Source organism: Malania oleifera, chromosome 13 (assembly GCF_029873635.1).
Source record: "Malania oleifera isolate guangnan ecotype guangnan chromosome 13, ASM2987363v1, whole genome shotgun sequence".
NCBI lineage: Eukaryota > Viridiplantae > Streptophyta > Magnoliopsida > Santalales > Ximeniaceae > Malania > Malania oleifera.
The window spans coordinates 36,376,780-36,397,908 of NC_080429.1; the positions used below are offsets into that span (position 1 = coordinate 36,376,780).

A 21,129-nucleotide genomic window follows, 5' to 3' on the forward strand; every position below is an offset into this window, starting at 1 on the left:
GGCCTAATCTGCAATGCCATACCATTATTTGTTCACAAACAGAGATAGAATTGATACTACTAAAGCCTTGAGCTTTTTTATTACTAGATAGATTATCATCAATACAGTAAAGACCATTTATCATCCAAGCACTACCAATCATTCTGCCCGAGATCAGGTCCTGAAAAATACAAATAGATTGAAAGAAGATAATACAACAATTAGAATCTTTGAATAATTTGCTTACGGACACGAGATTGCAGGCAAGTTTAGAAACATGAAGAACAGTTTTAAGTTTATTATGTCTGAGATTTCTATTAAGCCTTTACCTGCAATAGATGAAAAAAATACCGTATGCAATTCTAACCTTTTTATTTTCGGAACATGGGAAATAAGATTCAAATAAATGCGTAGAACTAGTCATATGGTCAGAGCCTCCTAAATCAATGATCCAAGGAGCGAGTGAATTTAGACAACAAGATAGAGCATTAGTTTCATTACCTGTCTAAGCCACAGAAACACTAGGAAGATGCTCCAACTACTCTTTCGTAAAGAGGTTGACCTCGGCTTCACTGGCAGTAGGGAAAGCTCGGTCAGATCTGTCACCAGGCTTGCTACTCTTCCAATTTGCTGGTTTGCCATGAATTTTCCAACAAGTCTCCTAGGTGTGGCGTGATTTGTTGCAATAATCACACCAAACCCGTGGTTTGTCATCATTCCTGCGCTAGTACGTGATGGCTTTACTAGAATTTGCATCGGCAGCCACTACGGCAGAGCTTTCAACAGCAACACCAGGTCCTTTCTTTCCTAGCATCACATTCGTTCGACTCTCAACTCTCCTTACCTCCAAGAAGACGTCACCAATTGAAAGAAGGGGCTGTCTTCCAATGATTATCCCCCTTACTTCATCCAATTCAATGTTGAGACCAGCAAGAAATTTAAAGATCCGATTGTCCTACACAATTTCCTTGTGATGACGGCTATCTTCCACATATTTCCATTCATAGGTATTGAATAGATCGAGATCTTGCCATACACGTTTCAGAGAGTTATAATATTTGGTGACACTATCCTCTCCCTAACGCATTTCACCAAGTTTGAGAGTCAACTCAAAAATTTGAGATTGATTACCCAAATCCGAAAACATCTAGTTCACATTCTCCCAAAGCTATTGTGCCGTTGGATAGCACATATAGTTAGAGCTAATATCCTCTTCCATGGAATTCACAAGCCATGTCATGACCATTGAATTTTCAGCATCCCAAGTCGCATAGGTTGGATCAGTTTCTACAAGGGCTTTTTTTCCACCGGTCAAATAGCCCATCTTCCCACGCCCCCGAATGTACATGTGAACCAATTGAGACCATCGCAAAAAATTATCACCATTCAAGCGGATAGTGGTAATTAGAATAGAGTGAGACTCAGAGTTGGTTCCATTGCCTTTTGACGGGTTTGCAGTAGAGAAGGATGGTAGGACAATGGAGGTCTCACTTGAATCCTAAGACATGGTGCTATAGCCAAGATAGAAAACAAGAAGTAGAAGAGGAAAACAGAAGAGGGAGGAACGGGAAAGAAGAAAATCAGCAAGTAATTGCTAGCTCTAATAGCATGAAAAACAGAGAAAGTAGTTTGGGAATGATTTTCTCATTCATTGAATTGCAGTCTGACTTACACTGACTCCTACTTATAGAAATTACAAGGGTTCTAAACTAAGAAAAAAATCCCGAATTAGTTTACCTATTAAAGATACATTCCTAATTTATAATTATTGACTAATTACTGCCTAATTTACATCCATACAATCTTGCCTAATTACTGCCGAATATCTTCCTAATTTTCCAACTATATTCCTCGTGTAAGCATATGCCGATAAACATCCTTTCAGATGGAGCTGTAAGTAAAGCAGCATCCTTAAGTCAGATCTATTGGTATAGGCTGTATAGCAACATCCTAATCAACACAAGATAGACATATGAAGGTTTAGTATCCCTTAATTGTGCAATGGTTATAAGATGGCACCATCTGGGATAAACCAAGGGGCATAGCAAGTGCACATCCCAACCTCTCAATCAAAGCTATTAGCAACATTCATAGTGTTGTCCATAAGGCTCCTAATCCCACATAGAAGCTCAAGACATCCCTTAAGTACATCAAGACCCTACCCCCAATTTTTCAATTAAGTTAGTTGCAGTATTCATTAACACTCATCCAGCCATTCAACATCAAGAAACCTTCACACAGATCCATTTCCTTGTTTCTTAATCACCAAAACCCCCTCACAAGCTTTAGTGGAAGTCTAGTAAACCAATCCTTCAATTCAACAATGCAAAAACCTTCCCATGTGTTGACCTCAAGCCTTCAAAACAATAAAGATTCTCAAATGTTGATCTAGAGTCTTTGAATGATAAAGATTCTCAATTGCTAGCCAATAAAACTCAACTCAATGTAACATTCAAATGATGTTTTTTATGACATTTTATATCTAGTCCATTCTAAATGCCCTTCCAAAAATATCCTCATGGTGAAGGCTTCACTGTTTTCCCTTTAAACTTTCGTCTCTAGCAGATGGGGATTCCATTTTGTGTACAAAACCAAGGGTTGTCCACAAAGTTCAAACCCCAAAGATCAACTTTGTATCCTCAAATTTGCCAAGGTGTGTCCGACAATGTTAGTAAAATCGAATCCTACTTAGGGAGGTTTGCATCATCCAATATAGAAACGAGGATCATAATATTCTAATAACTGCAAAAATTTGAAAAACGCAGTTACATGTCGTTTTTTTTCAACAAATTTCTAAAATATAAACCTGTATAATTTTCTAGTGAGTGTTGAAGACTCAAAAACTCACAAGTAACCCTATATTAGAGTCTTCATATGACCCCCAAAAATGAAGCGTTCAAATTGTTGTACTCCTAACTCAAACAAACCTGCCTATAATGAAAATAAAATAAATGTTAATTAAAAAACAAGAAACATAATTTTTAACACAAATCAGTTAAAAAAAACTACATAATATAATTATCCCCTTTTTTAAGTCTTTGAAAACAAAAGCTAAACTATTAAGCTAGATTCTTTCATTAATTTGACCATTCAAGCCACCATTTGTCTCATTAGTATCCCTAAGAATCTAAGACTACCATCAAGGCCACCATTAAAATCATCACCATAATTATCATTATTGTTGTCAGATTCATTAATGTGTCATCTATCTATCTTCATTCTTAAAATTTATCGTTTGCAACACTTAATAATCACCAATGATCCTACCAATTTGCAATTCTATGTAGGATAAAGTTTGTTTTGCTAAAGTAGTATTGTGTATGATTGTACGATCTTACGCTCTGAATTGCCAACTTAACAACCACTGTCCAATTCCCTCTTGGAACCGCAATTCGAAAAGCAGTCATCAATTCTACACCTCCACCATACTGGTGGTGTATCATGCCCCTTTGAAGATCTCTGCTCATATTTCAATATTTCATTCCTCAATTCCTACCTCAAACTCGAGCATTAATGACTGATTCATTCTTGATTGCCCTGTAACATTCAAGCCTCAAACTCAATCTTTCGTTGCAGACTTTTGATTCATCAAACTCAGACATTCATTGCAAAAATTTGAAATTGCATGCCCTCTAACAAAGTTGTGCAAAATCTACCTACCAGAACAACATGAGACCCTATAGTAAATAAGTTCATTTGCCATCTGTAAATGAAATCCCAATGCCCTCTGATGTAAAGGAACTCAAGGTCCACTTGACCAATATGCAGAAAGCGCTCATTTGTCTAACTCCTCAATCCTTCCTTGCTGACTTTTGATTCGTCAAATTCAAACATTCATTGAACTTCAAACTACCTGCCCTATATCAAGGTTGTGCCAAATCTACCTACAAGAATAACATAAGCCCTCTAGTAAATAAGTTCATTTGCCCTCTGGCAATGAAATCCCAAAGCAAACTCAAGGCCCACTCGACCACTATGCAGAAAGTGCTAATCTGTCAACTCCTCAATGTTTCTATCTCACAACTGTATTCACACAAGAACTCAATACATTGGGACCTTTTTTTCCTACAAAGCCCCTTGAGCAACATTCAATCCCCTTCAAGTCAGCACCCTATAAGATCCCAGCTAATAAGTAACAATATGACAGTCTCTGAGCCACACTCATGTGGCTTGAGATTAGTTGAGCAAATGCTTTCAACATTGTTTGCTTCCATATAAAGCATAATTTCACCTCTCATTACGGTATACAACACTTCAAGTTTAATGGAAAACACCTTTGGCAAATGCTCCCGCAATTGTTCATCCTCACTTGAGAATTTCACCTCTATGGAGTGAGACTGCCATGAGAGTATCTGTAATATATCTCCGAACTCAAGTGCTAACAAGAATAGTGTGGTGTCAATACAATACCCACCTCAACGATGTAGGAATGTAGGATAGTTTCAAACATCCTAGTTCCACCAAAAAAAACACTCATCTACACAATGTGGTATAAGGTAATCTCAAGCACACTGATTTACTTGAAATAGTATATCAAAGGCACCACTAAGTCGACCCTCAAAAAAGTGTAACACAAGAGTGACTAATACACATCAAAGGGTAATTTGATCATCCCGGCTCAACGTCACTACTCAATTTCAACAATAGAATTGATGCTGAAAATATTAATCCTACTTTATTCCACAAAGGAATGACGCGCTTCAATACCAACTATCACTAGGCAGCATATTCCCATGGCCAAAAGAATCACCTTTGGCTTGGTTGCCCGAGTAGATGCATGCCCATATGACAAAAAGACTAAACCAAGTCCTATCCAAGTCCAGCCGTACACATTTGAATACACAAGAACACTCATAGATCCATTAAATTGCCAAGTATTATTGACATGACAACTCTAGTACTGGAATTGTCACAAAGCATCCATGACTCAAATGGTAGAGTGTTGTGCTCACATCCCACAAGCAATGAGGGTCACCCTTGCCCCACTACACAATCCTTGTGCAAGTGACTAATTGTAGAGTCAGATCTATTAGTCAAGCAACATCCTACACTACTCGAGTCAGACATACAAAATTTTAGCACCCTCGATATTCCAGTTGGTACAACGCAACAGTATCCAAGGTAAACCCAACGAGATAGAAAATGCACATCCCAACCTCTAAGTCAAGAGTGTTGTGTGACATAATACTTTATAGTTTCATTCATGGGCCTCCCAATCCCAAACCAAGCTCTTCATTCCACACTCAATCACTCACCCTAGCACAATGAACCTTTAGAAGGTCTAAGGTTTATTCCTAAGAATGCTGCTTGGACATCTATTTGGATATGCCATATGGTCATAGTAACACTCAAAAGTACATCTACGACAAACCACATAGTCAAATCCATGTTTTGCAAGAGCTTCTTCCAAGACACATCAATACACATATAAAGCCCCTCCAAAGCTGGCAAAGGCCCTCTTCTATGTGTAACAAATGCAAGAACGTGAACCTATGACATATTGCATAATTAGTAGTGGGAAAACAATTTTCATTTTCCATTTCCAGTATCATCTTTTATGTTTCGAGTTTCCTAACATATGTATAGAAACGACATTTTTGTTGTCTCCTAGGTTACCCATATAAATGTAGTAGTATAAGTTGGCCTTTTGTGATTTTTTGAAAAACTAGAAATTAAAAATGAAAACTACTTTCCACAACTAAACTGGCCCATAATAATTTTGCAAAAATCTGCATCTATGAATTCCTAGCACCCAACACCAACCAGCTCTCTAACTAGTAACATATTTAACTTAACTTCCTCGATCCTGGGAATAGGGAAGGTGGATAAAGACAGATCCCTCAAAATACCACAAAAATACATTGTATATTGAAGAACTGCAAAAGCTTGAGAGTAAAGATTGTACTTTCTTTTGGACCATGGAATTCCACATTGAATTCATTGAGCCCATCATTTATTGTTTCAACATTGTAATCACTCATCATCCTGAAAAAAACATTTTTGCAGCAAAGAATATCATCAGCTACAAATGCAACTTCAGCATGTGAAGAAGTAAATCTAGACAATATATATATATAAAAAAAAAAAAAAAAAAAACAGCAAACATCACAATGCAATGGATAATATGCAAATCATCTATGAGCATTATCTTCAAAGAAGCAGTTAACATCATTTGCAAACAGAAGGCATTGAAACTAAGCTAAACAAAAGATTTATAAATTCAACAGAAACATTAACAAAGAACAAAGAATAAAGAATTATGGCGAACAGAAACAAAGAGTTCATATATAGGATTTGTTAGATCACTAGTTACACTAAAAGCTCAAGCTGCTAGGAATTGGCAGGTTAAGCTACCCCACACTTCTACATATGATCCCATCTCAAATGTAGAGAGGTCAACAAACCAAGCTCAAATGGGTGCAACAAAGTGTATTATAACCAACACAGATCATCAGCCCAAAACAAATGGACCTACTGTGACTATATGAATCACCAAAGTCTTGTTTAGACAAAGATGATAAGCCATAAAGCAAGGGACTTCGAGGCAGAGCTCTAATACATGCTAGGGCACCAATTATCCTAAAAGCTTAAGCCGATTGCAATTAATCCTAATAATATTTATCAAGATTTCCAATAGGATTAGCATAGAATAAATTATTAAAATATCAATTCACACGGCCTCTTGCAGCAAAGAGGATAATGCATGCTTGTAACAAAATAGAGATTAACACAAAATATGACATATTTAATAATATAACCATTAAAACAATCCACAATTTCATAATCCATAGAACTATTTGAATAACATAGAATTTTGCATGAAGCATCATCTCATACCACACCCCCACCCACAAAATAAATAAATAAATAAACAATGATAAATATAAGAAAAGAGAATTTTTTGTAATGATGACTTTTGAAGCTATGTATATGCATATATAGATGCACACATATACAATATGCAGCTTTTGAAGCTCTATATTTTTTGCCAAAATAAACCAAATTGAATGAGTACTTGCATCTTAATCTACAAAAACGAAGCATAAATACCTTTAACAAATTGCTAAATTAGTATCTGAGCTTAATACTTGTCTTTGTTACTGTATCAAGTTTTCTCTTACAAGCATTCGGAAGACCATATTAATACAACCATCTCACTGCCACAACCTTTCCCACCTAAACATGTTATTCGTGTAGGCTGTGTAGCAATAATTCTGACAAAATGTAATTCAATCAATTATAAAAAATTAATGTCAAGTATACTCAATTGACTTCACAATACTTTTCAACTATTATATAGACAAAATCTAATCAATACAACTCCTTCCCACCTAGTCTTTACTCATACATATATAATTGTATAGATAGAGGTGAAATTGTTCACTTGATTAACTCACATTTATTGAGATTTGAGACATTGATGGTATCCATAACCAAAACAAAATAAAAAACAAAAAGAGAGAAATAAACGAGGGGTGATGATGCTTTGGGGGGGGGGAGGGGTGGTGGATGGATTTTGGTTATAAACATCACTGAATTCAGGACAAGGCACAGCTTTGGCTTCCCTACTACTCTGGGGCTGCAATTGTCGAGCTGGAATCAATCTGCAGGAACGGGAATGCATCCGTAATGGGGACAAATATGGTGTTTAAGACATGTATGTTGGGAATCATTCCCGACACATCACCACACTAAACCAAGATTGCCACTCCTGAAACTTCAGAGTGGGAAACCTAAAGGAGGGCGGGTGGGGGTAAGGGGTGCGGGAATGCCAATCTGGCTAGGCGTAATAGGATTTTATGCCTAAAAATGGCAATATTGCCATTTTACTACAATAAGAATAAAATAAAATACCTTTTATTTCCTATGATTCCAATTCCAAATTAAATGATCCAAACACGTGCAGGGGTGAACGAAAATTCTCATTCTCAAGGAATGGACAATATGACTAGACTAGGATTCTCAATCCCACCACTTTCCACTTCCAATCCCAGACAAGGCCTAATTTACATTTTTGTAGTTTACTTCTACAAGATGGTGTCTTAGAAAGTCACCTGCTAGACATTGGGACTTGGCCTCACAATATGAACGAGTAGGAATTTTTTTTAGACAAGGAGAAAAGGCATGTACTAAGCGTATCAAGGGGATAAGAACTTTAAAAGTCTTTCACCATTGGAATAATTAAAGAAATCAGAATAAAGCAGTAAACTTCCTCACAAAGCAAATGTGGGATAGGGATACACCATGAAGCAAATAAAAGAAAACTAAGCATTCTTAATTTGCACTTATTTTTGAGATTCTGATAATTTTAATCAGAAGCCTGTAGAATACAGTCTAGTTCATAGCTACATGGAACACGATGCCCTCTGGGTTGAGGTAAGGGTATGGGGACACAGTTTTTTGGGGGCAGGCTTAGTTAATATGCCATTCTGTGTTGCGGTACACTTGAACTACTTACTTGGGTAAATTAGTCCAAATGTCGTGTTGGATCACGGTAAGTTTTCAATTATTTAGTTAGGATGAATTGATGAAATATATAATATAGAAAAACATCCTCTTATTCTTAATTAAATTATAAATTATAAATAAATAATAATTAATTAGAAATTAATTTATTTTTAAAAGTCAACTAATGAGTTATTTTTTTAATAATAACATTATACTATTAAGTAAACAAAGTTATTGGACTGTTTAAATAAACAAATCAGTAAAGAAAAATTAAAATTTGTAATTATAAGCTATACTGACCATGAGCTGTTCTCATATTTTAAAAGTAATTATTGGCATTCCTTCTTTCCACACAAAAAAATGGGTGGGGTTTAAACTCCTTGCGCACTCAAACAGCCTGGTCAAATCTATCCACCATTGCAGCAGCAGAACACTGGAATCTCACCCAGCAACAGGAAACCATCTTCTCTCACTGTCCCAGACTTCCCACCCTCTTCTCTCACCATCGCATGCTTTGCAGCCCTCTTCCTGCACAAATCTGGGACACCACTTCTGGCAATCTGGATCCAGACCCCCATCGATCTGGGACACCATTGACCCTTGAATTGATATGTGCAATCCAGATTGCACTTTAGCGTGTTTGGAGGGTGGGGAGAGAGAGAGAGAGAGAGAGAGAGAGAGAACCATGCAACTGTGGTCAATATTATGATCTTTTATTTTTGACTTAAGCTTTAGGTTAATAAGTCTAGTCTCTAAATATGTCAATGATAATTTTGTTTATTTTTAGCTGGACACTAACTTGATCATCAAGTAGCAGTACAGAAGTCTATACATACTAAAGTAGTGGTACCTTATGGAACAGAATGAAGATTTTCAGGTTTTGTGCTCCTCTAAAGGGTGTGATTGCCTTCCATCCTAATAAGACAGAGAAGCTTTTGGTTTGATTGCAGAGGTTCTTTTCCTTCTTCTTCTTTTATTTTTGTCTTCCTCCTTTTCTCTTCCTTTTCTTTCCCATAAATTTTAGTTAAAAGCTGTCTGCCAAATTAAACCATATATAAACTCTTCAAATCAGCTCCATAAAAACCTAAATCAAGACCCAAATCCTATTTTTCCTATCCTTAATCACCCTAAAGCTATTGCATAAGACACCTTTATAATTCCTCCTAACATCGTCACATAGACACATAGTGCTAAAAACAAAAAACTTCAAGATTTTGCATCACTAACAACATAATTTCAATCAATTAGCGTGGGCCATCATAAGGTGTGGTCAAGTGTTTCAAAACTAAACTCAGCCAAGCCTTAATCCCAATGACTTGGGATCAGCCGGACAGCAGGACAAAGTGCAATCATGTTTATGAATAATTAAATTTGTTACAGTTTAAATACGGAAAAATATATCCCTTCCCTGCACTTTTACTCACACATTTGTTATAGCTAGATATACATTGGTGGCCCACTACCTAACAGCTTAAGCTTTAAGGTAAAGTGGTAATCTAACATGGTACTAGAGCTGGTTACCAGGAGGTTCTACGTTCTAGTCTTGTTGCCCATGTTTATTGGGTCTGTGGTGTTCAAAAAATTATTGTATTCCCTGTAATGGGTGTAATCTATTGTGTGTTTTATCTCTCCAAGTGCTTTCGAGCTGCACATGAAGGGGAGTGTTGAATCTCGATATACATTGTTGGCCCACAACCTAACAGCTTAAGCTTTTAGGTGACCTGGTAATCTAGCAACATACAAATAACCACTTACTGTGAATTCTTGAAGGGCTTCAAGAAAGCTAAATTGTGTTAACTAAAAAAAAAGGTCACACATACCAAACAAGAAATCAACACCCTCCCCCCACACACGTGTGAGTGTGTATCCCTCCTCAATCCTAATCATTGATGTTGTCATATCCACCTCCATGACACTATTACCCCCAGTGCAACCAAAACAGCAACCATCATTATTAATCTACCATGCAACCATCATCGCAGCCATCACCTCAGCACCTAAGACCAAAACCACAGCCATCAACGCCTCATCATTAGCATCAATTTCACTACCTCATAACAGCAATATCACCATAAACAATCCAACAATTATTATTAATCTACAAGCAAAACCAATTTTATAGCCAGTTAGCTACCACCTTCTAGCACTGCAACAGCGCCACTACCCAGCACTTTCATAACCAACAGTTTGTTGTCAACCTATCAGCATAAGCCCACCACCCATATGAAAGACATAATCATCATCGTTACTATTGTAAGCAAATTTCCACCACCAAACCAGATGCATTGCTCATGCCTGGCTGCAATTTCTAAATGAAGCTTAAAGTAAATGGCTAATTGAAACAGACAAGTTGTTCCTTTTAGCCCTCACTAATGTACTGTTGCCCTAGATCAATGCAGGATCAATTTCCATCTCTTCTTTATAACCACTTAGGTGAGCACGCTAAACACATCAGAAAGAGTACCAAGCACATTATAAATCCCAAAGAAAAAGTAAGTCTTTAACCAATAGGGAGATAGGAGGAGGAGGAGTATCAACAAGGATTAAAAAAAAATTGCCTTATTCTTGACTGAATAATAATAGAAAACTTACAATTTCATGACATCCATTTCTCTCCTCTTGCTAGGGGAAGACATTTTTGTCCCTTAGGTTTATTCCTGAACCTGCTACAAATCCAACAAAGAAATCAACCCAGTAATTAGGCATTCCAAGAGTTCAGAAAATTTTCAAAATACAGAAATGATTGTATACAAAAGATAAATAAAACAGCACACAAAGAAACTAGCACAGACCCGCCTGGCAAAGATCCACTTGCTAGAGGTAAGGACACCAAACAGACAGTATCCAGAATCTCAAAATTTGTGAATTTGAAAAGATAGGAAGATAATAGCCACGTCTGTGGAATCAAATAACAAAATCAGCAGAAAAGACTGATAATGCATCATTAAAGCTTCAAAACTAAAATTTTCATGGGCAACCTATCAACATAAAAAACATAGCCTAACCATCAAGTCTAAAATTTTCAAAACCCTTTATCAATTAATCCTTCCTTTTAGCTGGACTAGAAGTCTATAACATGAAATTCAATGCTTTTCCGGCAGCAGTTACATCAAAAGAAAACTACCTCAGACAAAACCAGATGAAAAAAAAAAATCTTCTGCATTAGAACAGCAATGCAAAGAGCTCAAACAAAGTACAAGTTACAGAATAAAGAATGGTCATAGATAACTGAACAAATGCTTTCTACTCTATCATAGGCCAACATATCTTCTATTATATCTCATGAACTATTTTCAACAATTAAATTCAATGCACAAAGGCGCATGCCAGATCAAAGGTTTGGGCAGGGAATGCCATACATAGCTTTTCCTCCAAAGCAGGAGAGCCTGTTTCCATGAGAGTTGAACCTATTACCTTCAAGTTTCTGTGCAATGCCCTTGCCCCTTACCATGGGATCAGGACTTGCCCTCAATTTCTTATCATAATTAGTGAAAAAAAGGGCAGCCTAGCGCACAAAGCTCCCACGTATGCGGGGTCCGGGCAAGGGGCGGACCACAATGGGGCTATAGTACACGGTCTTACCTTACATTTTTGCAAGAGGCTGTTTCCACACCTCGAACCTGTGACCTCCAGGTCACATGGAGACAACCTTACCATTGCGCCTAAGCTCCCCTCCTTATCATAATTAGTAATAGAATTAAATTCCAAATTCTATGTCTTTTCACATCATGTGATGTATAACTTCCAAGTAGCAAAAGTTCCTTCATCAAAGTGAGTCAATAAAAAGAGCTTAGAAGACATCGGGCTCAACAAGGCGGGGCAAGAGTTTTGAGCAACATGCCAAATGACACTACTGCTTGCAGATGGGGTAACCTCGAGCAATTCATTATTCATTCAAGGTTGAGAAACATTCACTTGTAATCTCAAATCATGATTCATACAGAAATTCATGAATTCTTAACAAATAATGATGCTTGGAATATAACAAAATCATGAGCCAAGTGGCCTCCCTTGTTCCATAAGATAATTGAAGTGTAACAGCCATAGGAAACTAAAAACCATGCATTTCTTCCTATGGCATGAGATAAAGGTAAAACAAAAGTTCAAGAAATTTGAGATGGGTTAATGATTGAAGTGGAATATAAATAAATCCCATGGACCCATGGTAATATTGGTTGACAAGTAAACGTTATCTATTTCAGAATTATTTGACAAAAACAATTCCCTTTTAAGGTATGACAGGCTTTCCTTCACCATGGTGTTTGTCAAAGGCCAAACAAGAAGTTAGGTTGTCCATGTTGGGATTGTTTCTATTAAAACTTGATATATATTGTTGGCCCACAACCTAAGAGCTTAAGCTTTTAGGTAAAGTGGTAATCTAACATGGTATCAGAGCTGGTTACCAAGAGGTCCTAGGTTCTAGTCTTGTTGGCCACGTTTATTGTGTGGTATTTAAAAATTAATGTATTCCCTATAATGGGTGATATTATCGTGTCTTTATCTCTCCGCATGCTGTCCGGCTGCACGTGCGGGGGACTGTTAAAGCTTGATATACATTTTTGGCCCACAACCTAACAGTTTAAGCTTTTAGGTAAAGTGGTAATCCAACAGTTGCTTTTGATATTTTGAAATTCAAATCTTATCCAAATTTTAGTTGACGAAATGTAGTTGGGCTGGATTGTAACAAATCACATAAAAAACATAAACATTCTATTGTGCCTGTATTCAATTCTAAAAAATACAAAACTTTAATTAAAACTAACAAAATCTATAGTAACGCTGCATTTGAGGGTATGGATTTCAGATCTTGAATTTGGATTTGAGCGGATTTGGACAAATTTCTATACAATTTTGTATTAAATCTTATCCAAATCCAAGGCTTCTCCATAGGGTAAGAGAATTTCTCGCTAAATGGAGCACTCACAATCATTGTGCTCATTCCCCATTGAAACTAAGATACTTCACAAACATAACAAAGGTTTAGTGTTGTTTAAGATGATGACGGGGAAAAAGTCTTACAAATTAAGACACTAACCTTTAGAAGTTCACAAAAGGAAAAGAAAAACTTTGAGGCTGTTCGCAGCCCTGCAGCTGTATCAAGTACAAGAGACTACAATTTTACTGCCCCGCTGATAAAATAATACTACTTCATTCAGTCTTACTTTCTTCTTTGGCAGCAATCTATTTCACAAACCTTATACATGCACTTTGTTATTGCTTATTATTCTATGAAACCGAAATAAGTTTTTTAAGATGCAATAAATTTAGTGACAAAAGCCAATAGGGAAAAAACTTACTAGAAGTAAGAAAGTGCCACCAAAATATGGACATCCTTCTTCAATTCACAGATACATCTCAGTTTGTGCACCATATGTTACACAAGATTGACTGACATGACCAGCAAGTCTCATTTTCTTTAAAGTTTCAATAAATTCCACAATTAGAAGCATAACAGAATGGCTCCACAAGTTCTTCAACTGTATCATCCGATCCAAATAACATATTTTTCTTCTTTAATCTCTCTTGCACTACTTCATATTTATATCCTCTATAGGAAAATTATTTTCAAAACCCTGCATCATTTAAAGCACCAAGGAAAGCCAATTTAAAGTCCCTAATATTAAAGAAAGTTTGCATAAAGAAGCATTAGTGACATGCAAAGAATAAAAATTTCAAGAACAATATAATTGATGCAGAGAAACATCAATTATATCTTGCACAAGCATAAAGAAACGCCATCCCCTAAAGTGCCTTTTTCCACATTTATCCCACAAGAGTACCATTTCTTTCTTTCTCTTTCTTTTTGGGGTGGGAGAGGAGTTGTTGGAGTTTAGCCTATATTCAAATAAAATTTGAACTTATGAACTCTAAGATTCAAATTGGTGATTTTAATGATAATGCATCAAAAATATCAATCAATGAAGAAACTAGAAATCTTGGTTTATGGTAAAACTTTATCAATACTTGAAATAGTGCTATTTGCTGTTCCATATATTAGGCATATTGCTTCTGTTCGCCGCAAAATTACATTTAAACTAGCCCAATGCATAACCAGAAACATCAAATTTGCAGAATAAATATACATAACTCCATGAATTGATGGCAACTTAGAGGAAAATCTCTAGCCCTCCTATTAACATTTGAACACCTACAGAGCCAGGGTAAAACAACTATAAATTTCCTTATTACATCACACCAATCAAACTAACCATCCAATAGGCTATCGAGGTATGATCAGAAAAAACAACGATGGTTCTTGATCCATAACGGCAACCCTTAGTTCCATGGTGAACCAAAGAGACCGGATAAAAGGAGAGAATAGTCCAACAAGAATTCCTAATCCCAAGTCCTTGTCGAAACAAAATTTACTATTCCTTTTTCCTACCATTATCCCAGAGCCCAAATGGAAGCATCGCGAAATTACGATGGAAAACAGAAACCATAGCCAATCCGAATGAGGGATATTTTTTATGAAAAAAAAAAAAAAGTCACTAACACGCACACACGATTTTACAATCATCTCACGCCAAAAACTCCATAAATCTACACTTATATTCCAATGCTTCATTTGCTTGCCGAAAAAAAATGCAGATATTTCACGTTCTCCCTTATCCGGGACCCCAAATGAAAACTATTAACACCTAATCCCAAAGTTTTACACAAGTAGTCGGCCTAGTTCAAAAAGGGTATCATTCTTTCACAAACCAAAACAAAATGAAAAAAACAGAAACAAAATATTGTATTGTCGGCGTTTTCTTTTCGACTCTTTTCACAGCAACCAAGCAGAGCACCAAGCAATCACTTCAGGATCACAAAGAACCAAGAAGCAGAAAATTACCCAGATGACGAATTTGTCAAAAGATGCAAAAGATCCTTCTACAGATGAATCTTCCGTCGCCAATCGGAAAATCACAAAGAACCGAACGAGAATGAGAAACTGTACGGATTACGAGGACAGAAGAAAGCAGAAAAGAGAATGAGCGGCGATTCAGATCAATATACTGAGGGAGAGAGAGCATGGGGTAGGATTGCCGACGCATTCAGAAGCACGTGTTGAAAAGGGGAGGTAGAAACGTGGCAAGCGAGGTTTACGGCGGTTTGGAGGGCAGGCGTGCTGTGGTTGCCATTCATTTTCCCACGCGGAGGGATGGTCAGATTTATCTTGACGTGGGAAATTCTGCAATGGTGAGAAATTCATTGGATACGGAAGTCGCCTTGAGTTGCTCTTGGTCATGGGTCTTTTCCACTCATGATCAAAATTCGGTTAAAATGGAATTCATTTTAGTTAAAATTTTATTCAATTTAAATTAATTTTTACTTTTATTGAATTTTACTTTTTAGTTTAATTTTTATATTCAGTTAATTTGGTATTAACCAAATAGAATAAATTAATAATAAATATTTATATACAGTATATATTAAAATATTTTATATATTATATATACTAAAATTTTATACATTTTTTATATATTATATATATATAACTTTTATATATATTTTTTATATATTAAAATATTAATTCGATTAATCGATTTAACCAAAATTTGGTTTGATTGTTTTTTAGTTCAGTTAATACGGAATTTTGGTTTGATTCAGTTAATGAGATTTTAACAAAAAAATTTCGATTAATTCGGTCAATAAACTGAATTAATCGAACTAACCGAATGTTCGCCCCTATCCATGACAAGAGAATTGTTTTGAATTTTTTTCTTTTTTTTTTATTAAAAAAAAAAAGCCTATGCATTGCGTAGACTTGAACCTCTCACGTCTCTTTTTCACTCTTAGAATTCTAATTTAAAATATATACACATCATAAATATTTTATATATATATGTATATATAATATTTATGATGTGTATGAGAGCATAAATTTTCAGACATTTAATTTGGATTTAGATGAATTTGGACAAATTTTAATATAAATTTATATTACATTTTATCCAAATCCAATACAACTCTAAATCTAAAATCTCTCCAAACATAAGATTATAATATGAATCCAATTTGAATTTGGATTTGCATGCGTGTGAACGCATGGGAATATCAATATTTCAAACTTTACCTATTAATGTGATAAAAGAAGTTAATTATTTTTAGAGTTTGTTGACCTAACATGACTTTCAAATTTTATTTTGATGAAAACAAATCAAGGTAAATTTAACATATTGTGTTTAAGTGATGATATTTAGAAAATCAAGTATAAGAAGTTCAAAAGTTCAAGTATTATGAGTTCAAGATCACAAGTTTTATTAAAAGCTCATACTCCAACAACAAGTGATCAAAAGAAAGCTTAAAATGTCAAAGACAGACAAATCTTATGGAAGCTTAAAGGACATTGAAGCTCAAGACAAGGACTCAAAGCAAGATATATATAAAGACTTCAAATTTAGAAAAGTTTTAAGTATTAAGGAAGTATTGTGTAAGTACTTCAACTAAATATCAAAATGAATGCTTTGAAACTCATTAGGGTTAATCATGGACTTAGAGACCTTATTTTGAAAACCCTGAAAAATATCTTTCAAAAGTATCAAAATAAGTTGAAAAGAGTTTTTGGAAACAAAGTTTAAAAACGGTGTTTTACTGTCCAAGCGACTAACCCTTGCCTGGTCAGGCGACTGACATTTTATGCTGAATTAAATTGGGAAGACAATATAGGCCCAAACGACTAACCACTGTGATTCCAAGCACCTAACCTTGTCCTGACTGTGATAATACGCTGATTTCAAAGTTTAGCGACGGACCCCGATGAGTCCAGGCGCCTAACCTTCGTAATGGCTAGTTTTAAACAGCATTTAAATGTTTCTAATTTATATTATTTGTGCCTCAAACTTTGTCAAAACTTGGTAAACACTCCAAGTAACTTGGGCAACACAAAAATATGATTTTTTTAAGTCTATAAGTACATGATTTCACAAATCAAATCTTACCAAGAATTCACAGCAGCAATCAAGCAGACAACTTTCATACTTTTCCAAAAGCTTTCTTGCTCACATACTTGCTGGAGTTTTTCTGAGAATTGCTGAGCTATTTTTCACCGATCTTTGAGCATAAACTCTGAGTTTGATCAATTCAAAGAAAGATCCCGGTGATATATTCTCTGAGCTTCAATTCTACTCTTCATTGATATTTAAATTGAAGTATTTTTAGCTGTGTCATAACTTGTACTAATCTACTCTTTTTGAGTGTGATTCTTGTACGCAAGAAGTTTTTCTTGTTTTCTTATTTTCTTGACAGTTTAGAGCTGTTGAATCGTTGTACAGAGCATGGGATATCGCTTGGAGAGGAGGGCTCCAACCTATTGAAGGAGTGTTTGTAAAGGTTTGCTCTGCCCGTAAAGGAATGGTATAGTAGAATCCTTAGGTGTGTTGCCTAAGGCAAGGATGTAGACGGGTATAGTTGAACCTCGTAAAAACTCAATCTCACTCTTATTCCCTAAACTTTCTTTAATTTTCTACACATATATCAACTGCGTGGATTAAATACTAAATTGTGGAAAATAAATTTGCTTTTGAGATTTTCGGAAACCCAAAAGGGAATACGTTTGTTGATCAATACTTATTGTAGAAACCATAAAGAAGTACGTTAATTGTTTAACACTCAAGACTCGTTAATTTTGAAAGCGGTTTATTTAATTTCTGAGTTTTGGATGCTTGGTTGGAATATTTATTTCTTTTCATATTGAAATCAAGCTTATCTTGTTGAGTGAGTTAACATATTCAAAAGCTAAAGTCTTGGTATCACTACTGAAATTCATACTTCATTTAATTGACTAACTGTGTGGATTGAGATTGACTTAATTGATTGGGTATTAATTTAAATTGTTGCAAGATCAAATTTAGTGTGATATCTAAACTTACAATAAGTTTTTAAAAGAATTCAAAAAAACTTTTAAAACCCAATTCACCCCCTCTCTTGGGACTACACCTAATTTTTTAAATTGGTATCAGAACGGGGTTATAGCAAATCTTAATTAGAAGTTATATAAAGATCTTTATGGCACACCTAGGCGTAGCTCCCTTTGCTGAGAGTCAATCTTTAACTAGGCCTCTTATCTTTTGTGGTCTTAACTATACTTTTTGGAAACAAAGAATGAGAATCTACCTACAAACTATAGATTAGAAAGTATGAAGGGTTGTCACACATGATGATCTTATCCCTACCAAACTTGTAGATGGAAAAGAAGTACCCAAAGAAGAAAAAGACATGACCAAAAATGACCATAAGATGTTGCAAGTAAACTCAAGTACTATAAATGCATTGTATTGTACCCCTTGATATAAATGAATTCAATAGGGTCATGACATGCAAAACAACCAAAGAAATATAGGATAAATTAGAAGTAACCTATGAAGGAACGGTTGATGTGAGAGACAATAGAATTGACATGCTCACTAGTGAATATGAAGCTTTTAGGATGAATCCGGATGAAACCATTACGAATATGTACACTAGATTCACTCATATCATAAACTCTCTTAATACCTTAGGGAAAAACTACTCTGCATATGAGATGATCCGAAAAATTCTTAAAGGACTTCCACCTATATAGGAACCTAAAGCCACAACAATAACAGAAGGAAGAAATCTCAAGAACACATCCCTAGATGAATTAATAAGTTCTCTACTCACTTATGAGATGAAAATAAATAAAAGAAGTGGAAAATCTAAAAACAATGAATCCATTGCATTTAAAACCTCAAATGAAAGCTCCAGTGATGAAGATGAAGAAGTAATGGATGTAAATGATATAACATTCATAACCAAGAAACTTACAAAAATCCTTAGAAAGAAGACTAAATTTACAAGAAAAATTTGAAACTTAAAATCAGATGAAGATAAAGAAAAAGAAATCATTAAGAAGAAAGCAAAGGATGAACTTCCAACTTGTTATAATTGTAAGAAAGTTGGACACATAAAACCGGATTGTCCACAACTTAAGAAAGATTCCAAGAAGAAAAAGAAAAAGGCAATGAAGGTCACTACATGGGACAATATAAGTACAAGTAGTTCAGATAGTGACTCAAGTGACCAAAAGGTTGCTAATACTTATTTTATTGCATGGGACGATGATGAAAAACAAAGTTCCTCATCCAAATCATTTAATGATTCTTCTGATGATTCATCTGATGAAACCAATGATGAGAGTATGTCATCTTATGAAGAACTACAAAGTAAATTAATCAAGATTCATAAGATTCTAGTTAATATGACTAAATAATACACATCATTGAAAAATAAGAATGAAGTTATAATAAAAGAATTGGAATCTCAAAAACTTGTTGAAAAAAAAAATTTAAAAATCAAGAGATTAGAAAGTAAGAATGAAAAGGTGATAAAAGAATTAGAAGATCTAAAATCCCAAACTTCCATTGATAATGAGAAATATCTATATATTTCTGAACTAGAAAACAAAATCAGTAAGATGTTTCAAGATCAAGTAAAGTTGCAAGAAAAGGGTAAAAATACACAAGACTCAGAAATCTATAATTTAAAAGTAAAATTGAGGATCAAGCCAAAATCATCTACAATTTCACTAGAGGAAAGGAGAACTTTGATAAAATGATTGGCGCACAAAAAATGTCCTTGAATAAAGAAGGTATAGGATTCAATGGAGTTGATAATACAAGGAAAAAGAACCTCTACATGGGGTACTTTGCAAAAGCCTCCAAAGATTATGCAAGCACCTCCTCAAATGGTTACACACATACCACATGTTTTCTATGTAAGGAGAAATGACACATTAAGTTTGAATGTCAATTAAAAAGAAAGGGTGCAAAAATCAGACAAGTTTAGAGAATAAAAGAATCAACGCTTGTTAAACCATCTTGACCCAAGAAAGTATGGGTACCTAGATAAAAAACCTAGTTCACAAACTAAGGACTCCAAAGATATTAGAATTAGTCATTCCCTTTTAGAAATTAAGAAAGCTAAATCTATACTAAAATGAAAAGGGATACCTCCATAACCTACAAGTTTCAAGATAGCCAATTCAAATATAAGAAGAAAATTTCTCCTTGTTCAATATATGGAAAGCTATTTAATCCAATTTAATACAAGGATATTGAACTAGTTGAAATGGAAAATCTTAAAGAAGAGTTTATGAGTTTATTGACAACTATAACATTGAAACAAATAAATACAAAAATGGTATTGTTGGCCACAAATCAAGAAAGCTTGGATTGCTCAAGGCTTATCTACGAAATCAAGGAAGTTATATGCTTCAAAAGGCCAATTTGAAAAGTCATTTGAAGCTTGATAAAATGATAAAAAGAGAGAATCTGAAAGCAAACGGATTAGTTGTTTAAAGAGAATAATAAATAGATGTTTAGTAAGGTCAGGCGACTATGCTTGGAAGCCCAATCAACTAAACTGTGAAAAAAGGAGGGTTAAGCACCTGAGCTTTTTGACCTCAGGCGATTGGAGTGCTACTAACTTGTGAAAATTGAACTTCATTAAATGTCAGGCGCCTGAGCTCGAAACCCCAAGCGCCTAGACTGACGGGACTTTATATATTTTGAGCGCGAAAACCCTAACTTTTCATATCCTAGTCAATTGACCATTTTTCTATCACTCACCCGAACCTCCCTCTCTTGATCTCCTTTGACCCTTAGTCTCAAAATCTTTCAATCAAAGCCTCAAAATCATCTTCCGACCCCTTTCCTCCACAAATTCTAGGGTTTCTCTTCGTTTGATTCTCAGAAT

The 21,129-nt window shown here is 35.2% G+C and overlaps 1 protein-coding gene across 12 annotated transcripts in view; it reads right to left on the reverse strand.

The window, feature by feature from the left end:
* The window catches only part of LOC131145565 (ubiquitin-conjugating enzyme E2-23 kDa-like), a 28,101-nt gene extending 12,480 nt beyond the window's left edge, over nt 1-15,621 (reverse strand). The window contains exons 1-6 of one of the 12 annotated variants that reach the window (XM_058094720.1): nt 15,266-15,609; nt 13,725-14,000; nt 13,463-13,518; nt 11,220-11,323; nt 11,020-11,093; nt 5,885-5,964 (exon numbers count right to left, since the gene is read on the reverse strand). In XM_058094720.1, the coding sequence (XP_057950703.1) occupies nt 5,885-5,964; nt 11,020-11,063 (124 nt within the window). In that variant the 5' untranslated portion in view covers nt 11,064-11,093; nt 11,220-11,323; nt 13,463-13,518; nt 13,725-14,000; nt 15,266-15,609. Of the gene's footprint in view, nt 1-5,884; nt 5,965-11,019; nt 11,094-11,219; nt 11,324-13,462; nt 13,622-13,724; nt 14,001-15,265 lie in introns of all 12 variants that reach the window. The other 11 variants (XM_058094719.1, XM_058094714.1, XM_058094721.1 and 8 more) reach the window with 11 other exon arrangements.
* Nucleotides 15,622-21,129: the final 5,508 nt, after the last annotated feature.